Raw genomic sequence first — 25,247 nt, forward strand, 5'->3', positions numbered from 1 at the left:
AACTGATACTCATGTGAAATGTCTCATGCCTCATGTACTGATCGAAGTTGTGTTCTCTTAGATTGTGCATCAATGTAAACGCATAATATAGCTGAATATATTAAACTACAAAAAAAAACGTTTTCTATTCCTAACCAAGAGACACGTCCCACCCATATTTAAGATCTGTGCGACCTGCTGTATAAAGTTTAAATTTTGTTAAACTTATAAAGTGACCGCTCGAAATAACATCTATCCAACCATATATACAGCGGGATCGTCACAGTGCCTGGCCAGTTGATCTAATCATATGAATATGCCGTATGAAATGAAATAATGAGAATGTTTCCAAAATCTGCCACCAGGTTTAGACAAATGTTTAAAATAGCATATAACAGGGTATTTATTATACCAAAAAATCAAAAGTTATGGATGAAACATTTTCAACTTTTGATTTTTGGTTGAACATCTATCTGTACCTATTACGATAATGAAACTTCGTGTTTGAATATTTCATGTGTTTCCCATTTAAATGGCTACTTCACTTTTCCTTTGAAGTGTCCTCGAAATTTCGATCCATTGAGCAGGTCATAGTAGGTCTTGAAAATAAGAAGAATATATCAACATCTTTGATTGAACTGTTCAATCTAAGGAGTAGGCAGATTGAGACCTCAGAGAGAACTCATGATACCTGGATAGTAGGAAGGTTGAGGCCCCGGGGTGGACACAACAATCCAAAAAAGGGGCAAACCGCGCTCACGTGTTTCTGGCTATTGGCTTCATCAGCACGGTGTAGCCAAATGCAAAGATGGGCAACACTTGTTTGCCGAATAAAGGAAATACAAATTGTTTCATTTTTGATTTATATCATACACACTCGATAGCATCTATATCTTTGTTTATATCCTGGCCCCGTATGTCACAAAGGTAGCTATAGCTGCCTACATGGTCATGTTAGATGTAGCCTGGGAATTGTATGTCTTCTAACTGGAACCACAAATGTGGTTGGCTCCTGTTGTTGACTCCGTGCGTATGTGTTAATTCCTATTTTCAGCAAACAAGTGTTGCCTATCTGTATTGCCTATATGTATATATATATATATATATATATATATATATATATATATATATATATATATATATATATATATATATATATATATATATATATGTATATATATGCTGAACTGGTTTTTCCGGGTATTTGATCCGTGTATGTGATATTATCTCTAATTTCACCGACGTTTCGACAAAATCTGTTACGTGTTCAGAAATTTGTTGACCTTGCTCAACTCACTTCTTACTATAATGGTGAAATGGTATTCGTTATGTGTTCAGAAATAGATTAGTCCATAAACCCTCTACTACCTACTATTTAAACGTTGTTGAGTTTTACCTGCGTTCTTCTTCTTCTTAGTTGACTTCATCTCCCCGTTAAGGTATTGAATATGAAATCTGAAGTTTTCACGGATAGGAATATGCTGAACTGGTTTTTCCGGGTATTTGATCCGTGTATGTGATATTATCTCTAATTTCACCGACGTTTCGACAAAATCTCATTTGTCATTATCAAGGTGTGCTGCTACGAGTTGAGCAAGGTCAACAAATTTCTGAACACGTAACAGCACACCTTGATAATGACAAATGAGATTTTGTCGAAACGTCGGTGAAATTAGAGATAATATCACATACACGGATCAAATACCCGGAAAAACCAGTTCAGCATATTCCTATCCGTGAAAACTTCAGATTCCATATTCAATACCTTAACGGGGAGATGAGGTCAACTAAGAAGAAGAAGAACGCAGGTAAAACTCAACAACGTTTAAATAGTAGGTAGTAGAGGGTTTATGGACTAATCTATTTCTGAACACATAACGAATACCATTTTACCATTATAGTAAGAAGTGAGTTGAGCAAGGTCAACAAATTTCTGAACACGTAACAGTACACCTTGATAATGACAAATGAGATTTTGTCGAAACGTCGGTGAAATTAGAGATAATATCACATACACGGATCAAATACCCGGAAAAACCAGTTCAGCATATTCCTATCCGTGAAAACTTCAGATTTCATATTCAATACCTTAACGGGGAGATGAGGTCAACTAAGAAGAAGAAGAACGCAGGTAAAACTCAACAACGTTTAAATAGTAGGTAGTAGAGGGTTTATGGACTAATCTATTTCTGAACACATAACGAATACCATTTTATCATTATAGTAAGAAGTGAGTTGAGCAAGGTCAACAAATTTCTAAACACGTAACAGCACACCTTGATAATGACAAATGAGATTTTGTCGAAACGTCGGTGAAATTAGAGATAATATCACATACACGGATCAAATACCCGGAAAAACCAGTTCAGCATATTCCTATCCGTGAAAACTTCAGATTTCATATTCAATACCTTAACGGGGAGATGAGGTCAACTAAGAAGAAGAAGAACGCAGGTAAAACTCAACAACGTTTAAATAGTAGGTAGTAGAGGGTTTATGGACTAATCTATTTCTGAACACATAACGAATACCATTTTACCATTATAGTAAGAAGTGAGTTGAGCAAGGTCAACAAATTTCTGAACACGTAACAGCACACCTTGATAATGACAAATGAGATTTTGTCGAAACGTCGGTGAAATTAGAGATAATATCACATACACGGATCAAATACCCGGAAAAACCAGTTCAGCATATTCCTATCCGTGAAAACTTCAGATTCCATATTCAATACCTTAACGGGGAGATGAGGTCAACTAAGAAGAAGAAGAACGCAGGTAAAACTCAACAACGTTTAAATAGTAGGTAGTAGAGGGTTTATGGACTAATCTATTTCTGAACACATAACGAATACCATTTTACCATTATAGTAAGAAGTGAGTTGAGCAAGGTCAACAAATTTCTGAACACGTAACAGCACACCTTGATAATGACAAATGAGATTTTGTCGAAACGTCGGTGAAATTAGAGATAATATCACATACACGGATCAAACACCCGGAAAAACCAGTTCAGCATATTCCTATCCGTGAAAACTTCAGATTTCATATTCAATACCTTAACGGGGAGATGAGGTCAACTAAGAAGAAGAAGAACGCAGGTAAAACTCAACAACGTTTAAATAGTAGGTAGTAGAGGGTTTATGGACTAATCTATTTCTGAACACATAACGAATACCATTTTACCATTATAGTAAGAAGTGAGTTGAGCAAGGTCAACAAATTTCTGAACACGTAACAGCACACCTTGATAATATATATATATATATATATATATATATATATATATATATATATATATATATATATATATATATATATATATTCATAACGGAATTTCATAACTTTCTCAACGGTATATTGTTAGTAAGGTAAACGCGCAACTTTGCCCCAATTTTACCATCCTCGCATTTCTCATAGTTTCCGAGATCCCAATGGTGAGAATCGAATTTGAAATACCCTGTATATTCAATCTCTGTTATTAAAATCTTGATATAACTTCGTTATTTCGTTGATCAAGCCTCAAACATTTTTTATTGAAACTCATGTCATTTACGTTACCTGTTCTCATTTTGGATAAATTCAGTTTCATGAAACGGTGCTATCAGTTCGCGAACAATTTTATCAAAAAGATGTCTGTCAGGATGCAGTTGGTTTCATACTCGTACTCAAGAAACTCAATTTCTCCATTTATTATTTTTTAAATATAATTATTAAATTTCATTTTCACTCTGTTTACCATCCTATTGAATATGAGTATCCCATGACCCATAAATTTTAAACAGTTGAGGTTTCACAATGGGTTTAAGTCAAAATTTGCCCGCATGTCGAAGACATGGGGGCGACATGGGGTGCGTATGAATTTTACGAAAAATTTTTCCACGACAGTTTCAAATGGCCCGCTTTGTATATTTATACTCAGTTCATATATAAATTTTCTTCGAGCATGACCTCACTTTCCAACATAAAATTCAGATATTTCTTTGAAGTAACCGTTATTTTAAAAGACAGACGTGATTTTTCTCTCCCAGAGCAATGACTTGAAAGTTCAATTTATGAGATTCTCCAGACCGCATAATATCGGTCGCACGGGAAAGGTTTCAATAGCAGAATTTCTGAGAAGTTTTTTTATTTTTTCGTGTTATATCCTTTGTGAAATGATGTGATGGAATATTCATTCGGCCTCTCATTTCCAACCGAGACGAGTAAAATAGAACCGAGTATTATTTTCATTTTACTGATGTTTTCTATGATCGCTTCTGTTGATTTTTTTTCACAGGCCAGTGTAAAGCATTTTATGCATGCATTTTCTTTGTAACGAAACTGTTGGATGTAATGTCCGACGTAGATAGAAAATTACGTTTTTTTAAAAGTGGTTGGCAATGATTCATGGTGAACTATGATTCGAAATCTATGAAAGAACAAATGAAATTAAAATGAATAGCCGAAGAATCAGTTATATTAAACTATGAAACGTGCAATACAATAAAAAAAAAATAATCAAGATACAAAATGAAAATGGAAATGACCACTGAGTAAACAGAATTGAAAAATAAAAAGAATAAGAAAATGAAAATAAATCGAACAAGATTCGAAACCAAGTTACTTCACAACGTTTCGATTGTTAGAATCCATATTCATCTTCAGCTGATGACTGGACTATTCTTCCGAGATATGACTATTCATAGGTCACTCAAGCGCTTTTTCCTTTTCCCCCCTCTTTCCTCTTTTGGCTCCACCAGTTTAGCGGGAGTTGACCGTGTTATTCCCGATATCAGAGCATAACATCATCATAATAGCAGAGGATGTTTGGTCTCATTAACATAACATCAAGTGGTCCCATAATGAAATAATCCACAAGGAGGAACACTGATTCAAGAGGAAGTCCAGAGAAGCTGCATATATGTTGTACAGCGACACATTCAACCAAGCTAGCGTAGAGATACATAACATATGGAACCAATAATCAAGCGGATAACGGTCAACTCCCGCTAAACTGGTGAAGTCAAAAGGGGATAGGAAAAAGCGCTAGAATGACCTATAAATAGTCTCTCGGAGGGATAGCCCAGTCATCCCCTGAAGACGATTGTAGATATTAACAATCAAAACGTCGTGAAAAAACTTGGTTTGCTTATTTTAACTCTTTCTTTTTTTTCAGTTATTTTTTACTATGTGTTCATTTCCATTTTGTATCTTGCATAATTCAGTTGTTTCATTTTAGTTATTTGTTATTTCGTAGATTCCGAATATTAAGATTTAGCAATGGAAGTCCGAACTAATAAAATTCAGGTAGAGAATTAGTTGTTATACGGCGGACATTCATCGGGTAGTATTTCGCGAAAAGGCTGGGAGAGATGAAATAATGAAGTTTTCATTCAAAATATTTAATATATTGCAGATTCTATTTTTGTGTGGGAAGCAGATTTTTATAGACTATTTTGGGACTCCTAATCTTTCATGATCTCTCAGAAGAGAATACTGCGAAATTATTTCTAAAGATGGAGCCATATTTTGGTTTCCGAAAAGTTAGGATAGCTGTGATGTAAAATTCTCAGCACTTTTTGATAGGCAATATCAATGAATACAAGTAACTGATAATGTTATCGGGATGAACTTGAAGCTCACCTGTTCTACACCTACTACAAAGTTACCCAATTTTTTCTTCATATTGAGAAAAGTGTATAGCCTTCAAAATGGTCAATATACTGAGTAGTGAGCAAGTAAATCGAAATTTTTATAATGAAGCCTGAGTTTCAACATGAACCTCAAATTATCAGTGAGCGAAAAAACCTTTTGTTTCAAAATTCTCACAGTTCTTATAGGTGACTGTTTTGCAAAGTTAATTGAATAAATCTACTTTCTCATCAGTATTTTCAAGAATGTACATAGAATCGAAATCTACATTAGTCGGATCCTCAAGAAATAAGTTTGAAATAAAGTTCACGAATGTTCCTGTTGATATGACTCTTCAAATTGTAAGATGTACAGACAAAACTCATTTTCAATATGGAGATCATTTCTATCAACAAGAATTTGGCATGGCTATATATATATATATATATATATATATATATATATATATATATATATATATATATATATATATATATATATATATATATATATATATATATATATATATATATATATATATATATATATATATTCGTGAAATTCCCTGTCAACTCCCGCTAAACTGGTGGAGCCAAAAGAGGAGGGAAAAGGAAAAAACGCTTGATTGACCTATAAATCCTCATGCCTCCAACTGACAACTACGAACTGCCTCATGAAGTACTGTCAAAGACTACAGAATACTATAAGACGTGTCACTCGCTCATTTTTCGACATCTGAGAAATCTCGCCGCCCGCTAGCGACAGCGGGTAATTACCAGCCGAGGTAGTACAGTGTGTCGCTTGAAGTTACCAGTTCTCGTCGGCACACGAGATATAAAGGTTGTCCGTATTGTTTGGTATTGTCAAAGACTACAGAATCGGTTAACTTTGGTATTGTGATAGTGTTGTGTTCGTTCGGAGTTCGAAATATTTATTTTGTGAAAATGTCGACGTATTGCTCAGTGGATGGTTGTCTGAGTACGGTGGGAAGCCCAGGTATTTCGTTTTTCCGCTGCCCAAAGTACAGTGAAAGGTATGCATTCAATATATTCACCATTAATTTTTATTTTACCTATCTATACCTTTTATGGTTTTGTTGTATAAAATTATTCATAACGAAATATACCGCCGGCATTTGCCAATCCAAACTCATTTCAATCTTTTTTCAAAATGTTCAGTTTATCGATTGATATACTTGAATTTTTTTTAGGTGTCAACGTTGGAAAAATGTATTAGGCTTCATTGGGAATCATAGATATGCAACTCTTACCCCAGAGCAGAGTCACAATAGAATTAAAATTTGCAGCTTACATTTTAGAGCCGATGATATTGTGAATTCTCGTATTCATAGCTATGATGTTCCTTCATTGCGTCTGCCTCAAGATGGTTCTCAGAAAGGTTGGTTCAGTGAAGTTTATAGATTCAAATGATGAAAAAATCTTATTCCACTTTTTAACATATGAAATTTACAATATCAATTTTGTTGTTTAAACCTTCCAGATGATGATGCCATTGCCGGTACTAGCAAGGATTTTATTTACATTGATGCTCAGGTTCAAACGGATCAATTAGGATCACGAGGCGAAATACCTTTTCGTTATATTATATACTTACCTGATCTATTTTTATATGCTTCGGAAAAAAAAAACGATGACAAGAAAACAATTATTGAAAGTACGTACATCTTTCTTTTAGATGAATGCAGCCAAACATCTGCTAAACTCTCTTCGGGAACTCCAAGAAAAGTGGCATTACGAAAAAAAATTGTATCACTAGAGAAAACAGTAGCTTCAACATCAAAAAGAGCACTGGACGAAACCGGAATTACTCTGGATGATGTTTTCAAGTTTCTGGATCGAAAATATCCTGAGCAATATTGTAAGCTCTTGAAAGCACAGCTTTCTTTGATAAATAAAGCACCAAAAGGGTCCAGGTATAGTGACGAATTCAAACAGTTTGCATTGACTGTTTATTTTCTTGGTCCGAAAGCATACAAAAAATTTTCAACAATTTGTAGATTACCGTCAAAAAGTACACTTCATCGTTTCACGAAAAATTGGATTGTTGAACCAGGCTTCAACGATTTTATTTTTCGTGTTATTGAATTCAGGATTGGGCTCATGAAGGAGAAAGAAAGATATTGTATTTTATGCCTAGACGAAATATCTTTGAAATCTCATCTTTATTATGATATTTCCAGAGACAAAATAGTAGGTTTCCAAACAAGTTTGAATGGGACCTCTACTGACATAGCAAGTAGTGCTCTAACAGTAATGGTCAGAGGTTTGGCAAGCAATTGGAAAATACCACTTGCATACTTTTTCTATAAGACATCAGCAACTTCTGATGATTTGAAAGATATTTTGTTCAAAACGGTACGAAGATGCAAAAGTATAGGCCTAAATATCATGGGGGTGGTTTCCGATCAGGGTTCAAATTTTCAGAAGTTGGTGAAAACTTTGAATGTTACAGACGAAAATCCCATATTTCTGATAGACGATCATAAACTTGTATATTTGTTTGATATCCCGCACTTACTGAAGTCGACACGAAACAATTTGTTTTCCTATCAGTTTTTACTTCAGGGTGGAGAAACAAGAAAACATTACATAGAAACAATGTATAATTATGATAGAACTAAACAATATAAATTGGCTCTTAAACTTAATAATGACCACATTTATCGAAATAATTTTCAAAAAATGAAAGTCACGTTGGCTTCCCAAGTTCCCATCAAGAGATATTGTTGACCATGTAATAGAGATGGAAAACATATTCATTGAAAATTTTGATAAAATCGGCAGTGAGAAGGGAATTGGACAGTATTTGAAAACAAAATATTCGAAAATTCTTTTCTCACATCCATGTCAAAAATTCCTCTTCGATTATTATATATCTTTATATACAAGAGTTCGGATATACTTTACTTTAAAATTCATGAACCAGGACATGAAGATTGTTAGGAAACATAAATCATGCAATGTAAAATTGAATATTTTAAATCATTTATAAACATATAACATTATATAATTGTATTATTTTTGTTAATAAAACATGTTTTTCTGAATGTATGTTTATCATTTCATCAGTAAATCACTCTGATCTGTTTCTTAGATCATTTATTCATGAGTTTATCTATCATGTTTCTAGAAGTTGATTGACAAACAACTACTTTCGTATCTTTGTTTATCTGTCTGATACAACCGAGCAAGCGAAGTTTCAACTTCGGAACGTCCCCTGTAGATATCGCGAATAGGAACTGCCCTCGTATAACTGTCATGCGGCCGGCGGCTTCCAGACATCGTCTGTCGGCGATATGATTTATGGAAATCGCAAAAAATGCAATCCTGAGCCGTACCGACAAACGAATTCCTTGGAGTGAACCAACTTATAGTATTCGGTAAACTTTGGTACTGTTCCCGAGTAGAGAGGACAGGATACTCCGGGAGAAGGAAATATTAAGAGTAGATAGATGTTGGTTTACAGATGGATAAAAAACACGTTTCGGTTCTGGGGTAGGCGTTTTCAGTTGCAGACCCAGGACAAAGATATAAACCTGCCAAGGAACCTATGCGATTCAATTTCAAGGGGAAATTTACGCTATTGAATTGTGTGTGGAAAGATTGTGATGATCGAACTTCATACTTCCATAAATTTGGCACTTCTCATTCACCACAACAGATTTAATATTCTCCGTAGCGTAGTACAACACCGGTCTGTCGTCATTATTATTCTTTCCCCGAAGGGTAAGCTAGTCCCCAAAACTCTGACCCAGTCGGTAGGGCACACCAGCACTATCAACCAATGACCACTCACTACACCGTGGGGTAAGTGATCAATGGGTCCAAGAAGCATGTGCTGTGAGCAGGCGCAATGAGTCAAAAATGACAGCCTAGAAGCCGGCATGATACTCGAGAGTATTATGATTATCATATAGATGAAGTCGGATGCCATCGAGGACTAGCCAGGAAAGTAGTTTTCCACGACAATCATTTTGTTACGAAATTTATTGAAAACACCACTGTTTTGGTTTCTTCATTCTAATGATAGTGAATATTGGTGGAAGATTTGGAGAACTGGCACTCCTAGAAAAAAAACTAGATGTTCGCCAAAAACTGAATACAAAAATACAATTCCAAAAAAATATTGTGTCAAAATAACCTTCTATTGGCAGTAAAACTTCAAACAAAACAGTTCAACGTAAAATAGTATAGCGTTTCAAACGATAGAAGCTGAATAATCCCTAAACATGTTGATTAAAAGGCCCACGCTACAAAGTAAAACTGACAGAGTGGAATTTGCTACTTGCCTTAGGCGTGAATGTATTCAATTTTGAACTCACTCGATGTATCTCATTCAGCGTTTGATAAAGGTTCATTCAGGAAGAAATATATTTTCAGGCACATAAAAACATGCGTAGGTATAAACGCAAATTACTCATGTTCGCGAGTGATAAAATCCATTTACTTTGTGTAAGAAACCAATATCGACATGGGTGGAAAAAACCGCGGTACCCGAAAAACGCGGGGCCCGAGAGATTGGATGGGAATTAGTCAGTCAACTCGAGCGAGCCAGACGAGAGCATTGTTATTCATTTAGTTGTTTATATCCAGATCGGAAAAGGGGTGCTGGTTAATTCGTCAAGTTCAGTTGTTAATTCATGCATCTTTGGGTAAAATATATCTATACGATTATTATATCTGCTTTTCCTATATTTGTACTGTTAACTATGAAGTGCAGAAGCTTGAGGAAGCTATTGTATAGCGAAACACGTGTCTCCGTTTTTGTAAAACCCTTCATAGTGAAAATCATACAATAAACTGTATTCATTAGTTTTAATTACTCTGGTGTTCAGAGAGACGGGTACCTACACTTCTTTTCGTGGTTCAATGTAGACCGATCCGAAGCTAGAAGAAATCCAATATACCCCTGGTGGTGGTAAAGTTTCTTTGGGTTCTTCAGCTGACCTTAGACTTTGTCTGATGGTTTTTGTTGGCCCAAATATTGGTTTCACGTCGTGTTTCTCTGAGATTTTTTCAGTTTGGTCTGTAACATTTTCAACACAGAAAACAAAAGCTTTTCCTTCGACCAGTCTAGCTACGGTTATATTGATGTTCTTTCTCTTGGGTCTTATGGTCCGCTTGAATTCTCCTTCGCTGTACCCATTCCTTTTGAAGGCATTTTTCAGGTGATTGACTTAGTTCCTCAGGACGACTCACAAATACGTCGTGCTACCTCAACCAACGTTTTAATTACCCCGCTCTTTTGTGTTGTAGCTGGTGGTTAGAGTTTTTGTTCACGTACCTGTCTGGCTAGAGTCCCTTAGGTTTCTCATTCCATTCTGAATTGATTTTTCAGGTCGAGAAAGTGTCATCAACATAACGCAGATTGAGAAAAGGTAAAACATCCCTTAAAATTGTGTTTCATACATTTCTCTGAGGGATGTACTGATTCAAAGTCGTGTTTGAACTCATGCCGCTTTGTCAGATGATGGGTTACAAATGTGGAATTCATTCCGATAAAGTACTTCTCCAATATTATTTTACTCTTCGAGAAAAGATTATCCGCGTTTAGCTCAATAGAACCACAAGTCAATACATATACTCCTGATCTATCCGGAACTAAAGTTTCATCTTCATTTTTCCAAGTCACGTTCAAGTCTTTTCATCAAATAAAACCTGTGCGCCTGACGGAAGTAACCTGTACGAATCTAAGTTGAACTATTTAATATTGAAATTGTTCAACTTGAGGAAAGCTTAGGTTATTATTTACGAAGAAAAGAGAATTGAAACTTTCTATGTGTTTTACCACTTTTATTTGTAAATAACGTTACTGCAGTTTCGTCCTATAAGGACATTTTCAAACTTATACATTAAACTAACAATGGTTGATTACATTTGCCCTTATATAGCACTACTGTAGGTAGTATTGATGAAATTCCTGGTCTTGTTGTAAAAAAAGTTGCCAATGTAATTTCTGAGCCTTTGACTCATATAGTTAACTCCACTTTCATAGAGGGGAGGTTTCCTGATATACTGAAAATGTCAAAGGTTTTGCCAATATATAAAAATAAGGGCTCGAGATCTGACTGTGCATCTTACAGGCCTATATCGCTACTTAGTCAGTTTTCTAAGATTATTGAATACTGTTTCTATCAAAGATTATATGATTACTTTGAATCATTTAGATTATTTTCTTCTAGTCAGAATGCTTATAGAAGTAATAAATCCACTGTTGGCGCAATTGATCAACTCATTAAACATGTGTTGGAAATCTTGGAAAACAAACAGCAAACTCTGGGGTTATTTTTTGATTTGAGCAAAGCTTTTGACCTCGTTGACCATGACATACTGCTACACAAATTGCAGTTTTATGGTATACGTGGTCCTGCATTGAATTGGGTTAGATCTTACCTGACTGGCCGTAGTCAGCTGGTCTGTGTGAATGGAATTAACTCTGTAAGTAAATGTATAGTAAGAGGGGTACCTCAAGGCTCTGTTTTAGGACCTCTTTTATTTTTGGTTTTTATTAACGATCTTCCGAAATTTTGTTCGAAAGCTTCCATTATTATAATTTTTGCGGATGACACTAATATCTTGGTATCTGCGGAAACTATGTCCGAAGTAATTGTCAAAGCTAATGAAGTAACTAATCAAATTGAGGAGTGGTGTTCTACAAATGGTCTGCTGCTAAATTCTGCCAAATCTCAAATGCTCAACTTTGTTACTAAAAATATAACTATTGATAAAAGCTATTTGGTAAGATTAAATAATGAAACTTTACATCAAGTTAATTGTACTAAATTCTTGGGTGTTAATATTGATAATAAACTTACCTGGAGTTTCCATGTTGATAGTGTCAAACTGAAGCTCAGTAAACATATATATTTACTTCGTAGGTTGAAACAAACAGTCTCTTTTGATGTTCTCATGCTTGTATACCACAGTTTAATTCAGTCAGTGATTTCTTATGGTCTTGAACAGTGGGGCTTATCAGCTAAAGCTGATGAAGTGTTTGTTATTCAGAAAAAGGTAATCAGAATTCTGGCTGGGGCATCTTGAAGTGCAAACTGCAGGCCATTATTCATTCGTTATAGTGTATTAACAATGCCTAGTTTGTATATCTACCAAACTCTGATATATATAAGAAAGAATATTTCAATTATTCCTAGAAATGAGCAAATCCATGAACATTTCACCAGAAATAACCTTCAACTTCATCAGCCTTATAGTAGATTGACAGTATCGAAGAATCACCCCATGTGCTGTGGGATTAAACTATATAATAAGCTTAGTAATGACATTAAGTCCTCAAACATCAATGTCTTTAAAAGGAAGCTTAAGGTTTTTCTATTGCAAAAAGCATACTACTCTGTGGATGAGTTTCTCCTTGAGTCATAATCATAATTTGATTGTAGCTTAGTGATTTTATTTTTATTTAAGTTATGCTTTGTATTTGTTTTTCTATAATAGTTTGACCTGTTGTATCAGCCAGTATTTTATGATGATGTTTGCCTAATGTGATTGTAAATGAACACTGATTCAATAAATGTTTGATTGATTGATTGATTTATAACAGAGATACTTGGCTTGACTGAGTACCTGAATTTACAATTTACAATGCGGGTGCTAATTTGAAAACCGATGAGTAAACTAAATCGATTTGCGGGTGCAGGTTGCACTTGCAATGTTTATTGTGAATTTCCAAGGATTCTAAATAATTGAATTTGTAACCCTTCCTTGCATAGTGCTAAATTTCCATATCGTTTAGATTCGGGAACTTGTGGTTGCATGCCAAGGAATGGTTTGAAATCGTCCAATAATTTTTTCCTAGTCTGAAGGACCTTTCATGTTCAGCATACCGTTTTTGAAAAGTTCAACCACACTGTCCCACATAAACACTATTACACTCCGGACACTTAAGCTTATAAACTCCAGATTTCTCCAACTTGTCCACCTTATCTTTGGCATTGAAAGTCTGAATGCCACTTCCACATTGTTTTTTCTGAAGAAACTGAAGAACTTTGTTCTTTTTCCAAAATGTGTTAGAGTCGCCCATTTCTTGATTTTTGGTTCTTTGACCTGAGGATATATTGATCTGGAAGTCAAGAAATGGGTAACTCTAACATATTTTGGAAAAAGAACCGAGATAATTGCGGGTTTTTTCAGAAAACACAATGTGGAAGTGGCATTTAGACCACATGCCACGTTATCTGTTTTCCTTTTAAATGCCAAAAATAAGGTGGACAAATTGGAAAAACCTGGAGTTTATAAGCTTAAGTGTCCGGAGTGTAATAGTGTTTATGTGGGACAATGTGTTCGAAACGGCATGCTGAATATGAAAGGTCCTTCAGACTAGGGAAAAATGATTTGACGTTTTCTAACCATTCTACATGATACGGAAATTTTGCACTATGAAAGGAAGGGTTACAAACTCATTTATTTAGAATCCTTGGAAATTCACAAGCATAAACATTGCGGGTGCAACCTGTTAAATGATCAAATTGACTTAGTTCAGTCATCGGTTCTCAAATTAGCATATCCGCATTGTAAAATGTAAATTCAGGTACTCAATCAAGCCCAGTACCTCTATTATTACCTACAAGGGTGCTGTATAACGGCTAATGTAATCAACCATTGTTAGTTTAATGTATACGTTTGAAAATGTCCATATAGGACGAAACTGCAGTAACTTTAGTTACAAATAAAGTGATAAGAAACATAGAAAGTTTCAATTGTCTTTCCTTCATTATGATTTCCTAGTATAGAAACGGCTACATCCATCATTTTAGTTGAACTTACGTTTTATGTATATCAACATAATAATGTAAGGGAAGGTTATTTGATAATAAAAAATTATTGATTACTTTGGGTATCTACATATATTGTAGCTACCATAAGCCAATTGTTACTTTTATAGGATCAAATAAGGATACTAATAATGTACATACACAAAATCAGTATCATCATTTTAAGACACACTTCACAAAATTAAAAAATATTACGTGCTTGCTGGTTAGATTTTCATAATATTGTCAACAGTATAGGTATGTCTAACGAACATTAAACACTGAATGTCTGCCGACGAGAGGAGGAGCCTGCCTTCAGCTGACGTATACGTGAGAGGAAGGGAAGCCAGACATACTGGCGCCACTATGTTAGTTAAAAAGCGATTTACCCCCCCATAAGAAGATATCACTTCAAAGACGAGCGGTTTTATCGGTAGATTCGCCAAAGTTTACCAATGTCCTGATACGGTAAATGGTTGTTTCCGCAGTTTTTTCGATATTTGATAAGAATGTTCTCGACTTTTTTCAGACATTTCTTCGCTGAATCAATATCAATATTTTGATTCCCCCCGTTCATTTTCCAGATTGTGGAAGGTTATACACTCAAAATACAGAAAAAAGCATTGATATAAATATTTTGGAAAAATAGAGAAACGATGCTTTTTACTGTTTTTTGACTATCTTTCAGAGACTCAACTTTGCTAAATCAATATCAATCTATTGATTCCTCTTCGTTTATTTTCCAGATTGTGGAAGGTTATACATCCAAAATACAGAAAAAAGCATTGATATAAATATTTTGGTAAAAGAGAGAAACGATTCTACAATAACACAATGCCTCCTGACCATTGCGCAATTTTCAACGATGAATATTCATCAATTAATTATCTTTGCAGATCTGGTCTACCCGTACTCATTAGCCGCTGGGGCGGCGTGCGGTTTGCTGATACTAATCCTGATTGTGGCCTACGCTCTTCTGAGGTGGAACAGGCAGAAAGGCGAGGACGAAGAGCAGACATCGTCTAGCATACTCGTTTATCCTTCTCGGCAAACAGGGTCTGCACCACAGTTTCTGTGAGTATTTGAGAGATGGTCTGGCTCGTTCAGTAAGAAAGGAATGGGAAAAATTATTTGCCTGATCGCAAAAATAAGTCCGGAAATTATTCTATGTTATGGAGATTTCTTCTACAATGGTTGTACCTAATTGTCTAGACTTTGAAAGTTTTCTTTTGAACAATTTTTCAACGTATTACATACATAAGATGAATGACGAAAATTAATGAATGTAAATATTATAATATTTTTATAAACGACCAACAAAAAGGTATTCACTCACCATTTTGAAACTTTTCATAAATTACCTGTTTTCCATGAAGTAATTTTGTATCATAATTGTTTCCCAAGATTCACCTGATTATCGGAATTAATCAATTACACAACACAACAAAAAAATATTTTTTGAATGTTTCCTACACTAAATTAGTCAATTTCCACTAATTTTGGGGTGATAAAAACGAAAATAACAATGAAAAATTTTTATTAGCTCTGGTTTTTGAGATACACAGTACTTAATCTTAAAGAGTAGTTATACTATACGTGAAAAGTGAAAGTACATAAAACAATATTGTTATGTTTCTTTTAAAATATTTTAAGTACAAAATTAATTAAAAAAAAACATTATTCTTAGTGTTTTGACAAATAAAAGAAGTTTGTACCACCAAATTTCAATTAAGTCCATCCGATTCATTGTAAGATCGCTGTCGTTTAGCTTGTCTTTTATAAAACACTTCTGGAGCATCCCTACACACAGACCAGCAGTAGTCTGCAAGCATTGCTTCATTCCAACGGCCCTGATATCTCTGTTCCATTAAGGCAATGTCTTGATGGAATCTTTCTCCATGTTCGTCACTCACAGCTCCACAGTTTTGTGGGAAGAAATTAAGATGAGAGTGAAGAAAATTAATTTTTAAGGACATGTTGCATACAAGTTGGTGGTAAGCTTGAAGAAGCTCTTTAACCAATGCTGTGAAGTTATCATCTCTTTTGTTACCTAAAAACCCATGTACAACCCCCTTAAAGGCTTCCCAGGCTCTTTTTTCATTTCCTGTTAAAATCATGTCAAAAGCAGGATCATTTACGATTTCACGGATTTGAGGCCCAATAAAGATGCCTTCCTTGACTTTAGCATCACTCAACCTGGGAAACTTTGCTCTCAAGTACTTAAAAGCTTGTCCTTCCTGGTCCATGGCCTTCACAAAGTTTTTCATTAGTCCCAACTTAATATGTAATGGGGGAAGGAGAACATCCTTAGGATCTACAAGAGGCTCGTAAACTACATTTTTCTCATTAGGGTTTAGGTCTCGTGTAGGCCAGTTCATTTTTTTATAGTGAGATTTTCTATCCCGACTGTCCCACAGACACAAAAAATAACAGTACTTGGTGAACCCTAATTGCATTCCTAGGAGTATAGCAATGACTTTCAGATCACCACAGATGTGCCACTTGTGTTGTTCATATTTGATTGATTGGAGAAGTGTTTTCATATTCATATACATTTCCTTCATGTGAACTGCATAACCTATAGGAATAGAGGGTAGCTGATTTCCATTATGCAGAAGTACTGAGATATTCTGTCTGTACTGAGATATTTTCACATCATGTTTTAAAAGATTCCACTGTTGTAGTCTTGACTCTAACAGCTCAGCCTTTTCCTTAGACAAGCGAAGATCTCTTATAAGGTCACTCAACTCTGCTTGACTAATTCTGTGCGGATCACTAGACCTATCGCTTACCTCAAAATCAGGGTCATAGGATGTAGAAGGATGGGTTGCTCCTTCTGAACAGTCTTCATCACCTTCCTCTAAAATTTCATAGTTTTGGGGTGGAGAAGGGACTGGCAAATTGTCTGAGTGTGGTACAGGCCGAAGAGCAGATGGGAGATTGGGGTATCTAACCGTTCCTCTTTTCTTCATAGATAAACCTTGCTTAATGGGAGGAGTTAAGCAGAAATAACAGTCGTCTGTATGATTGGTAGGCTCACGCCAAACCATAGGTACTGCAAAAGCCATTGCCCGGTTTTTATTTTTCAGCCACTCTCGCAATATGACGGAACAAGGATTACAACATATATGAGGAGCCCATGATTTATCTTGGTCCCCAACTTTCACACTAAAATAATGTTCATAGGCTGTCTTAACGATAGGTGTCATTTTACGTTTCTGAGCCTTAAATGTTATTTCACCACATATATAGCAAAAGCTATCGACAGAATTAACACACTTTCGAGGCATTTCAGATCAGCACTTAAATTAATTTAAAAATCAACTTCACATATATATATATATATATATATATATATATATATATATATATATATATATATATATATATATATATATATATAATATAATGATACTATATCTTGAAAACAAGAGTTAATATATAATTTTTATGGTCACTTTCGGTTTTAACACGTGGAAATACATTAAAATCATCTAATTTCAACCCCGAAACAAAAACTTTGTTGTGTTGTGTTATCTAAATGAGTTTTGTAACTACCAACTGACTTTGTTTCCTCAGACGCATCAAGAGCAATGCTATGGGTTCAAACAGGATATCCCTAAAAATGATCAATCTCAAAATCTCTTTTCTGATAAACTACTTCACCTTCCTCACTCTATCATTATCAGTCGCCGATTTGCAAAATTTTGGAAGGATGGATTGGTTATCCCTCTGGCTGAGTGTAACTCAACTACATTTTTTTCTGACCTGAGACCAATTACAGTTCTCCCGTGTCTTTCTAAAGTAGTGGAATGGATACCGGAAGATGAGATTATTAATTATGTCAATGAAAATCGTATTAACAAGTACAATCAAGATTCAAACCTCAGCATAGTACCAACACGGCTCTTCTGTCAATTACCGACGGTATTTTGAAAGCTATAGATGACCGTATTAGCATTTCAATTCTTAGCATGAAAAGTTAGTGGGATCTCTCAGATACAGAAAAAGACGAATTTCTGCGTATGGCTCTTTCTGTAAATTGGTATTTGGATATTTGAGTTTTTGTGAGAATCTTGTGGGTCTGGGTATATTAGTTATATATCTGTTAATGTTTGAAAATTTCCATATTAAAGTTAATGAATTAGTTTCCTTGTAAAGTTTTTTCCGTTGAGAAGCGCCAATTTTTTTTCAATATTATTTTCAGTAGCGAGTTTTGTACCGATTGTAAGTGATGCAGCTTATTGTTGAAAGTACCATACTACAATACAATATCGAATTATGGATTCTGTCAGAGAGTTATATACTGTTAGCAAGTTTTTTCTTGAGAGCATGTCTCGGAGGTTGTAAAATTTATGCATGAGAAGTCTCATTCTTTCAATGACATGTGACACTTGTTCATCCCATCTCAAATGGTGGTCAATAACTACACCCAACTATTCATTGATGTTGTTTTCTCAATAGTGGGACAATTACAGAATAACTGGTTTGCGCAACTATGTTTATGTAGATACAATTCGATATTGCTTGGCTGAGTACTCGAATTCAGTGAGAAAGTCACGAATTTGTTTTTTTCTGACATTCAAACTGAGTTAATTATCATTCAACTACATCAGTACTTTTTGCAGTTCTATTTATGCAGTATGTTAAAGATCATGCCATGTTTCACCTTTTAATATTAAGGCTGTCTCATCAGCATAGCAAACTATGTGCCCCTGAAAATCTCTGATCTGTGTAATACTGATTATGTAAGCAACGAACAGAATTGGTCCCGAAACTGTTCCCTGAAGCACATCAACAAACATATTCAACTGCTTACTGATTTCAATAGCGATTTTTACTCTGTGTCCGCTGTGATAAATAACATCGCATCAACTGTAAAGCGTTTCCCTGTATGCCATATCCAAAGAGTTTTCTCAGTAGTATGTCATGTGACACAGTGTCGAATGATTTTGCAAGGTCAATAAAAACTGCACTGTGGCATTTCGACGACGTTTCCTAGGCTTTCACTTTTTGTTCAACAAAATCTAGTATGGCATTTTCAGTACTTTTGTTATTTATAAATCCAAATTGTTGTTGAGTTGTCACGTGATGTTTATTGAAAAAGTCTACTAATTTTTTTTTACTGACAGCTCGAATAATTTTGCGAAATTGTTAATCACCGAAATTGGTCGATAATTACTAATAACATTATGTTTGCCACTTTTATACACAGGAGTTACTCTTGAATTTTTACACTGATGTGGAATAGTTCCGTTTTTGAAGCATATGTTTATTACATGAACAAGTGGGTTCAGTATTTGAGTATGGATGATTTTAAAGTTTCGATGATATTCCATTTTATCCTGGCGTACACTTGTTTTTCAATATCGAAATAAGTAAAATTAGTTCGCTCTCATTGGTTGGTTCCAGAAATAATGTGAGTGCCACTGTGGGTTCTTCCAAAAAGTTATTTGGTAAATCAATTTTTTCGATATTGGCAGCCATTTCTTTTCCCATGTCAGTGAGAAATTTGTTAAATATATTAGCTTTTTCTTCGTTCTTTGTTATACAATCACCATTTTCGTTGGTGATGGTTGTATTTTCTACATTGTTTTTGTGGGATGTGGTATTCGAAATATCAATAATTATTTACCACATCTCTTTGCAATTACCATTGACATCTTGCAGTTTGTTTATGTAGTATTGATGTTTCGTTTTCCTTAACATGTTATTTGGTTGATTTCCATATCCTTTATATCTCATTTCGGCTTCATTCAAAAGCTTCCTTTTCAGATAGTCCCTAGTTATGAGTGAGTTTATAAGACCAGCAGAAATCCACGGTTTCATTTTACAATACAGTTTACCATGTATTATAAATAACTTCAGTTGCTAGGCATATGTATCGTTTCAATTTGATAATGAATGTATCATAAGATTCTTGCTTTTCAATATATGATAAGGTATCATTCCAGTGTTCGATTTGTAGTTGTGATTTCAATTGGCGTGAAGTTATCCACAGATTTCTGGCCACACATGCCGACGTAGAGGAAAATAAAAATCTGTGGTTGGGATACAAAATTATTAGCACCCGTACTAATATCTGTGGCTGGAAATACCTATTCATTATAGGTTGAACGTGAAATTATTGAGACTATTTGGTGTTTAACATTTTTATAGAGTCTTGAGTAGATTGATGCGTTGATAATCCTTTTCTCATCAACAATACAGATTAGAGGAAAAATAAAATTGAAAATATTAGACTTACTTTCCAATACCCCATATAGAAATGATATCCGATGATGTGCGTCCATCAAAATCACACAACTTCCATAGTTTCTTGAGAAGATTAACTTGGTGATAACAGTTTTCTTGTTATCTAAACAGATTTCGACCAAGAAATTGTTGAAACAATCAGACTCATTTTTTGAGATTCCTTGTATTCATGAAAATCACACAACTCTTATAGAATTTTGAATAGATCAACACAGTGAAAACCGTTTTTTTGTTACCCATACGGAATTCGAGAATAAAATTGTTGAAACGATCAAACTAACTTTTTCAACCCCTTGTAGAATTGAAACCAGATGATGTGCGTGCATAAAAATCGCATAAGTCTTATGGAATCTTGGGTAGATTGACGTAGTGATAACAATTTTCTTGTCACCCGAAGAGATTTCGAAAACAAAAATGTTGAAACAATCAGACTCATTTTTTGAGATTCCTTTTAGAATTGGAACCAGAAGATGTGCGTTCATGAAAACTACATAACTGTTATGGAATCTTGGGTAGATTGATATAATGAAAACCGTTTTCTTGTCACCCATACAGATTTCCAGGAAAAAATATTGAAACAATCAGACTCACTTTTTAAACACCTTGTAGAATTGGAACTAGAAGATGTGCGTTCATGAAAATTACATAACTGTTATGAAATCTTGGGTAGATCGATAAAGTGAAAACCGTTTCCTTGTCACCCATACAGATTTCCAGGAAAAAATATTGAAACAATCAGACTCACTTTTTAAAACACCTTGTAGAATTGGAACTAGAAGATGTGCGTTCATGAAAACTACATAACTGTTATAGAATCTTGGGTAGATCGATATAGTGAAAACCGTTTTCTTGTCACCCATACATATTTCCAGGAAAAAATATTGAAACAATCAGACTCACTTTTTAAAACACCCTGTAGAATTGGAACTAGAAGATGTGCGTTCATGAAAATTACACAACTGTTATAGAATCTTAGTTAGATCGATATAGTGTAAACCGTTTTCTTGTCACCCATACAGATTTTCAGGAAAAAATATTGAAACAATCAGACTCACTTTTTAAAAAACCCTGTAGAATTGGAACTAGAAGATGTGCGTTCATGAAAATTACACAACTGTTATAGAATCTTAGTTAGATCGATATAGTGTAAACCGTTTTCTTGTCACCCATACAGATTTTCAGGAAAAAATATTGAAACAATCAGACTCACTTTTTAAAACACCTTGTAGAATTGGAACTAGAAGATGTGCGTTCATGAAAATTACATAACTGTTATAGAATCTTGGGTAGATCGATATAGTGAAAACCGTTTTCTTGTCACCCATACAGATTTCCAGGAAAAAATATTGAAACAATCAGACTCACTTTTTAAAACACCTTGTAGAATTGGAACTAGAAGATGTGCGTTCATGAAAATTACATAACTTTTATGAAATCTTGGGTAGATCGATATACTGAGAACCGTTTCCTTGTCACCCATACAGATTTCCAGGAAAAAATATTGAAACAATCAGACTCACTTTTTAAAACACCCAGTAGAATTGGAACTAGAAGATGTGCGTTCATGAAAATTACATAACTGTTATGAAATCTTGGGTTGATCGATATACTGAGAACCGTTTCCTTGTCACCCATACAGATTTCCAGGAAAAAATATTGAAACAATCAGACTCACTTTTTAAAACACCTTGTAGAATTGGAACTAGAAGATGTGCGTTCATGAAAACTACATAACTGTTATAGAATCTTGGGTAGATCGATATAGTGAAAACCGTTTCCTTGTCACCCATACAGATTTCCAGGAAAAAATATTGAAACAATCAGACTCACTTTTTAAAACACCTTGTAGAATTGGAACTAGAAGATGTGCGTTCATGAAAACTACATAACTGTTATAGAATCTTGGGTAGATCGATATAGTGAAAACCGTTTTCTTGTCACCCATACAGATTTCCAGGAAAAAATATTGAAACAATCAGTTCCACTTTTTGAAACACCTTGTAGAATTGGAACTAGGAGATGTGCGTTCATGAAAATTACATAACTGTTATGAAATCTTGGGTAGATCGATATAGTGAAAACCGTTTCCTTGTCACCCATACAGATTTCCAGGAAAAATATTGAAACAATCAGACTCACTATTTAAAACACTTTGTTGAACTGGAACCAGAAGATGTGCGTTCATGAAAATTATACATCTGTTATAGAATCTCAGGCAGATCGATATAGTGAAAACTGTTTTCTTGTCACCCATACAGATTTCGATAAAAAAGTGTTGCAACAAACAGACTCATTTTTTGAGATTCCTTGTAGAATTGTAACCAGAAGATGTACGTTCATGAAAACTACATAACTGTTATAGAATCTTGGGTAGATCGATAAAGTGAAAAATGTTTTCTTGTCACCCATGAAGATTTCGATAAAAAAAATTATGCAACAATCAGACTCATTTTTTGAGATTCCTTGTAGAATTAGAATCAGAAGAGTGTGACAAGAAAACGGTTTCCACTGTATCAATCTACCCAAGATTCTATAACAGTTGTGTAATTTTCATGGACGCACATCTTCTGTATCCAATTCAACAAGGAATCTCAAAAAATGAGTCTGTTTGTTGCAACAATTTTTTCATCGAAATCTGTATGGGTGACAAAAAAAACAGTTTCTACTATATCGATCCACCCAAGATTCCATAATAGTTGTGTAATTTTCATGAACGCACATCTTCTAGTTAAAATTCTACAAGGTGTTTTAAAAAGTGAGTCTAATTGTTTCAATATTTTTTCCTGGAAATCTGTGTGGGTGACAAGGTTACGGGTTTCACTATATCGATCTACCCAAGATTCTATAACAGTTATGTAGTTTTCATGAACGCACATCTTCTGGTTCCAATTCTACAAGGAATCTCAAAAAATGAGTCTGATTGTAGCAACAATTTTTTTCTCGAAATCTGTGTGGGTGACAAGAAAACAGTTATCACTATATCGATCTACCCAAGATTCTATAACAGTTATGTAATTTTCATGAACGCACATCTTCTGGTTCTAATTCTACAAGGAATCTCAAAAAATGAGTCTGATTGTTGCAACAATTTTTTTCTCGAAAACTGTATGGGTGACATGAAAACAGTTTTCACCATATAGATCTACCTAAGATTCTATAACAGTTGTGTAATTTTCATGAACACACATCTCCTAGTTCCAATTCTACAAGGTGTTTCAAAAAGTGAGTCTGATTGTTTCAATATTTTTTCCTGGAAATCTGTATGGGTGACAAGAAAACGGTTTACACTATATCGATCTTACTAAGATTCTATAACAGTTGTGTAATTTTCATGAACGCACACCTTCTAGTTCCAATTCTACAAGGTGTTTCAAAAAGTGAGTCTGATTGTTTCAATATTTTTTCCTGGAAATCTGTATGGGTGACAAGAAAACGGTTTACACTATATCGATCTTACTAAGATTCTATAACAGTTGTGTAATTTTCATGAACGCACACCTTCTAGTTCCAATTCTACAAGGTGTTTCAAAAAGTGAGTCTGATTGTTTCAATATTTTTTCCTGGAAATCTGTATGGGTGACAAGAAAACGGTTTACACTATATCGATCTTACTAAGATTCTATAACAGTTGTGTAATTTTCATGAACGCACATCTTCTAGTTTCAATTCTACAAGGTGTTTTAAAAAGTGAATCTGATTGTTTCAATATTTTTTCCTGGAAATCTGTATGGGTGACAGGAAAACGGTTTACACTATATCAATCTAACTAAGATTATATAACAGTTGTGTAATTTTCATGAACGCACATCTTCTAGTTCCAATTCTACAGGGTGTTTTAAAAAGTGAGTCTGATTGTTTCAATATTTTTTCCTGGAAATCTGTATGGGTGACAAGAAAACGGTTTTCACTATATAGATCTACCTAAGATTCTATAACAGTTGTGTAATTTTCATGAACGCACATCTCCTAGTTCCAATTCTACAAGGTGTTTCAAAAAGTGAGTCTGATTGTTTCAATATTTTTTCCTGGAAATCTGTATGGGTGACAAGAAAACGGTTTTCATCATATCGATCTACCCAAGATTCCATAACAGTTATGTAGTTTTCATGAACGCACATCTTCTGGTTCCAATTCTAAAAGGAATCTCAAAAAATGAGTGTGATTGTTTCAACATTTTTGTTTTCGAAATCTCTTCGGGTGACAAGGAAATTGTTATCACTACGTCAATCTACCCAAGATTCCATAAGACTTATGCGATTTTTATGCACGCACATCATCTGGTTTCAATTCTACAAGGGGTTGAAAAAGTTAGTTTGATCGTTTCAACAATTTTATTCTCGAATTCCGTATGGGTAACAAAAAAACGGTTTTCACTGTGTTGATCTATTCAAAATTCTATAAAAGTTGTGTGATTTTCATGAATACAAGGAATCTCAAAAAATGAGTCTGATTGTTTCAACAATTTCTTGGTCGAAATCTGTTTAGATAACAAGAAAACTGTTATCACCAAGTTAATCTTCTCAAGAAACTATGGAAGTTGTGTGATTTTGATGGACGCACATCATCGGATATCATTTCTATATGGGGTATTGGAAAGTAAGTCTAATATTTTC

General features: G+C 34.5%; 1 protein-coding gene across 2 annotated transcripts in view; it reads left to right on the plus strand.

Annotated features, from left to right (window-relative positions):
* LOC111511929 (synaptotagmin-15) overlaps window positions 1-25,247 on the plus strand; it is a 475,338-nt gene that overhangs the window by 227,446 nt on the left and 222,645 nt on the right. For both annotated transcript variants that reach the window (XM_074175994.1, XM_074175995.1), the window contains exon 3: window positions 15,276-15,453. In XM_074175994.1, the coding sequence (XP_074032095.1) occupies window positions 15,276-15,453 (178 nt within the window). The remainder of the gene's footprint in view (window positions 1-15,275; window positions 15,454-25,247) is intronic.

The sequence above is a fragment of the Leptinotarsa decemlineata genome, unplaced genomic scaffold, assembly GCF_025532065.1.
Source record: "Leptinotarsa decemlineata unplaced genomic scaffold, Ldec_3_MD MMD2_tig00001393_RagTag_RagTag, whole genome shotgun sequence".
Classification (NCBI taxonomy): Eukaryota; Metazoa; Arthropoda; class Insecta; order Coleoptera; family Chrysomelidae; genus Leptinotarsa; species Leptinotarsa decemlineata.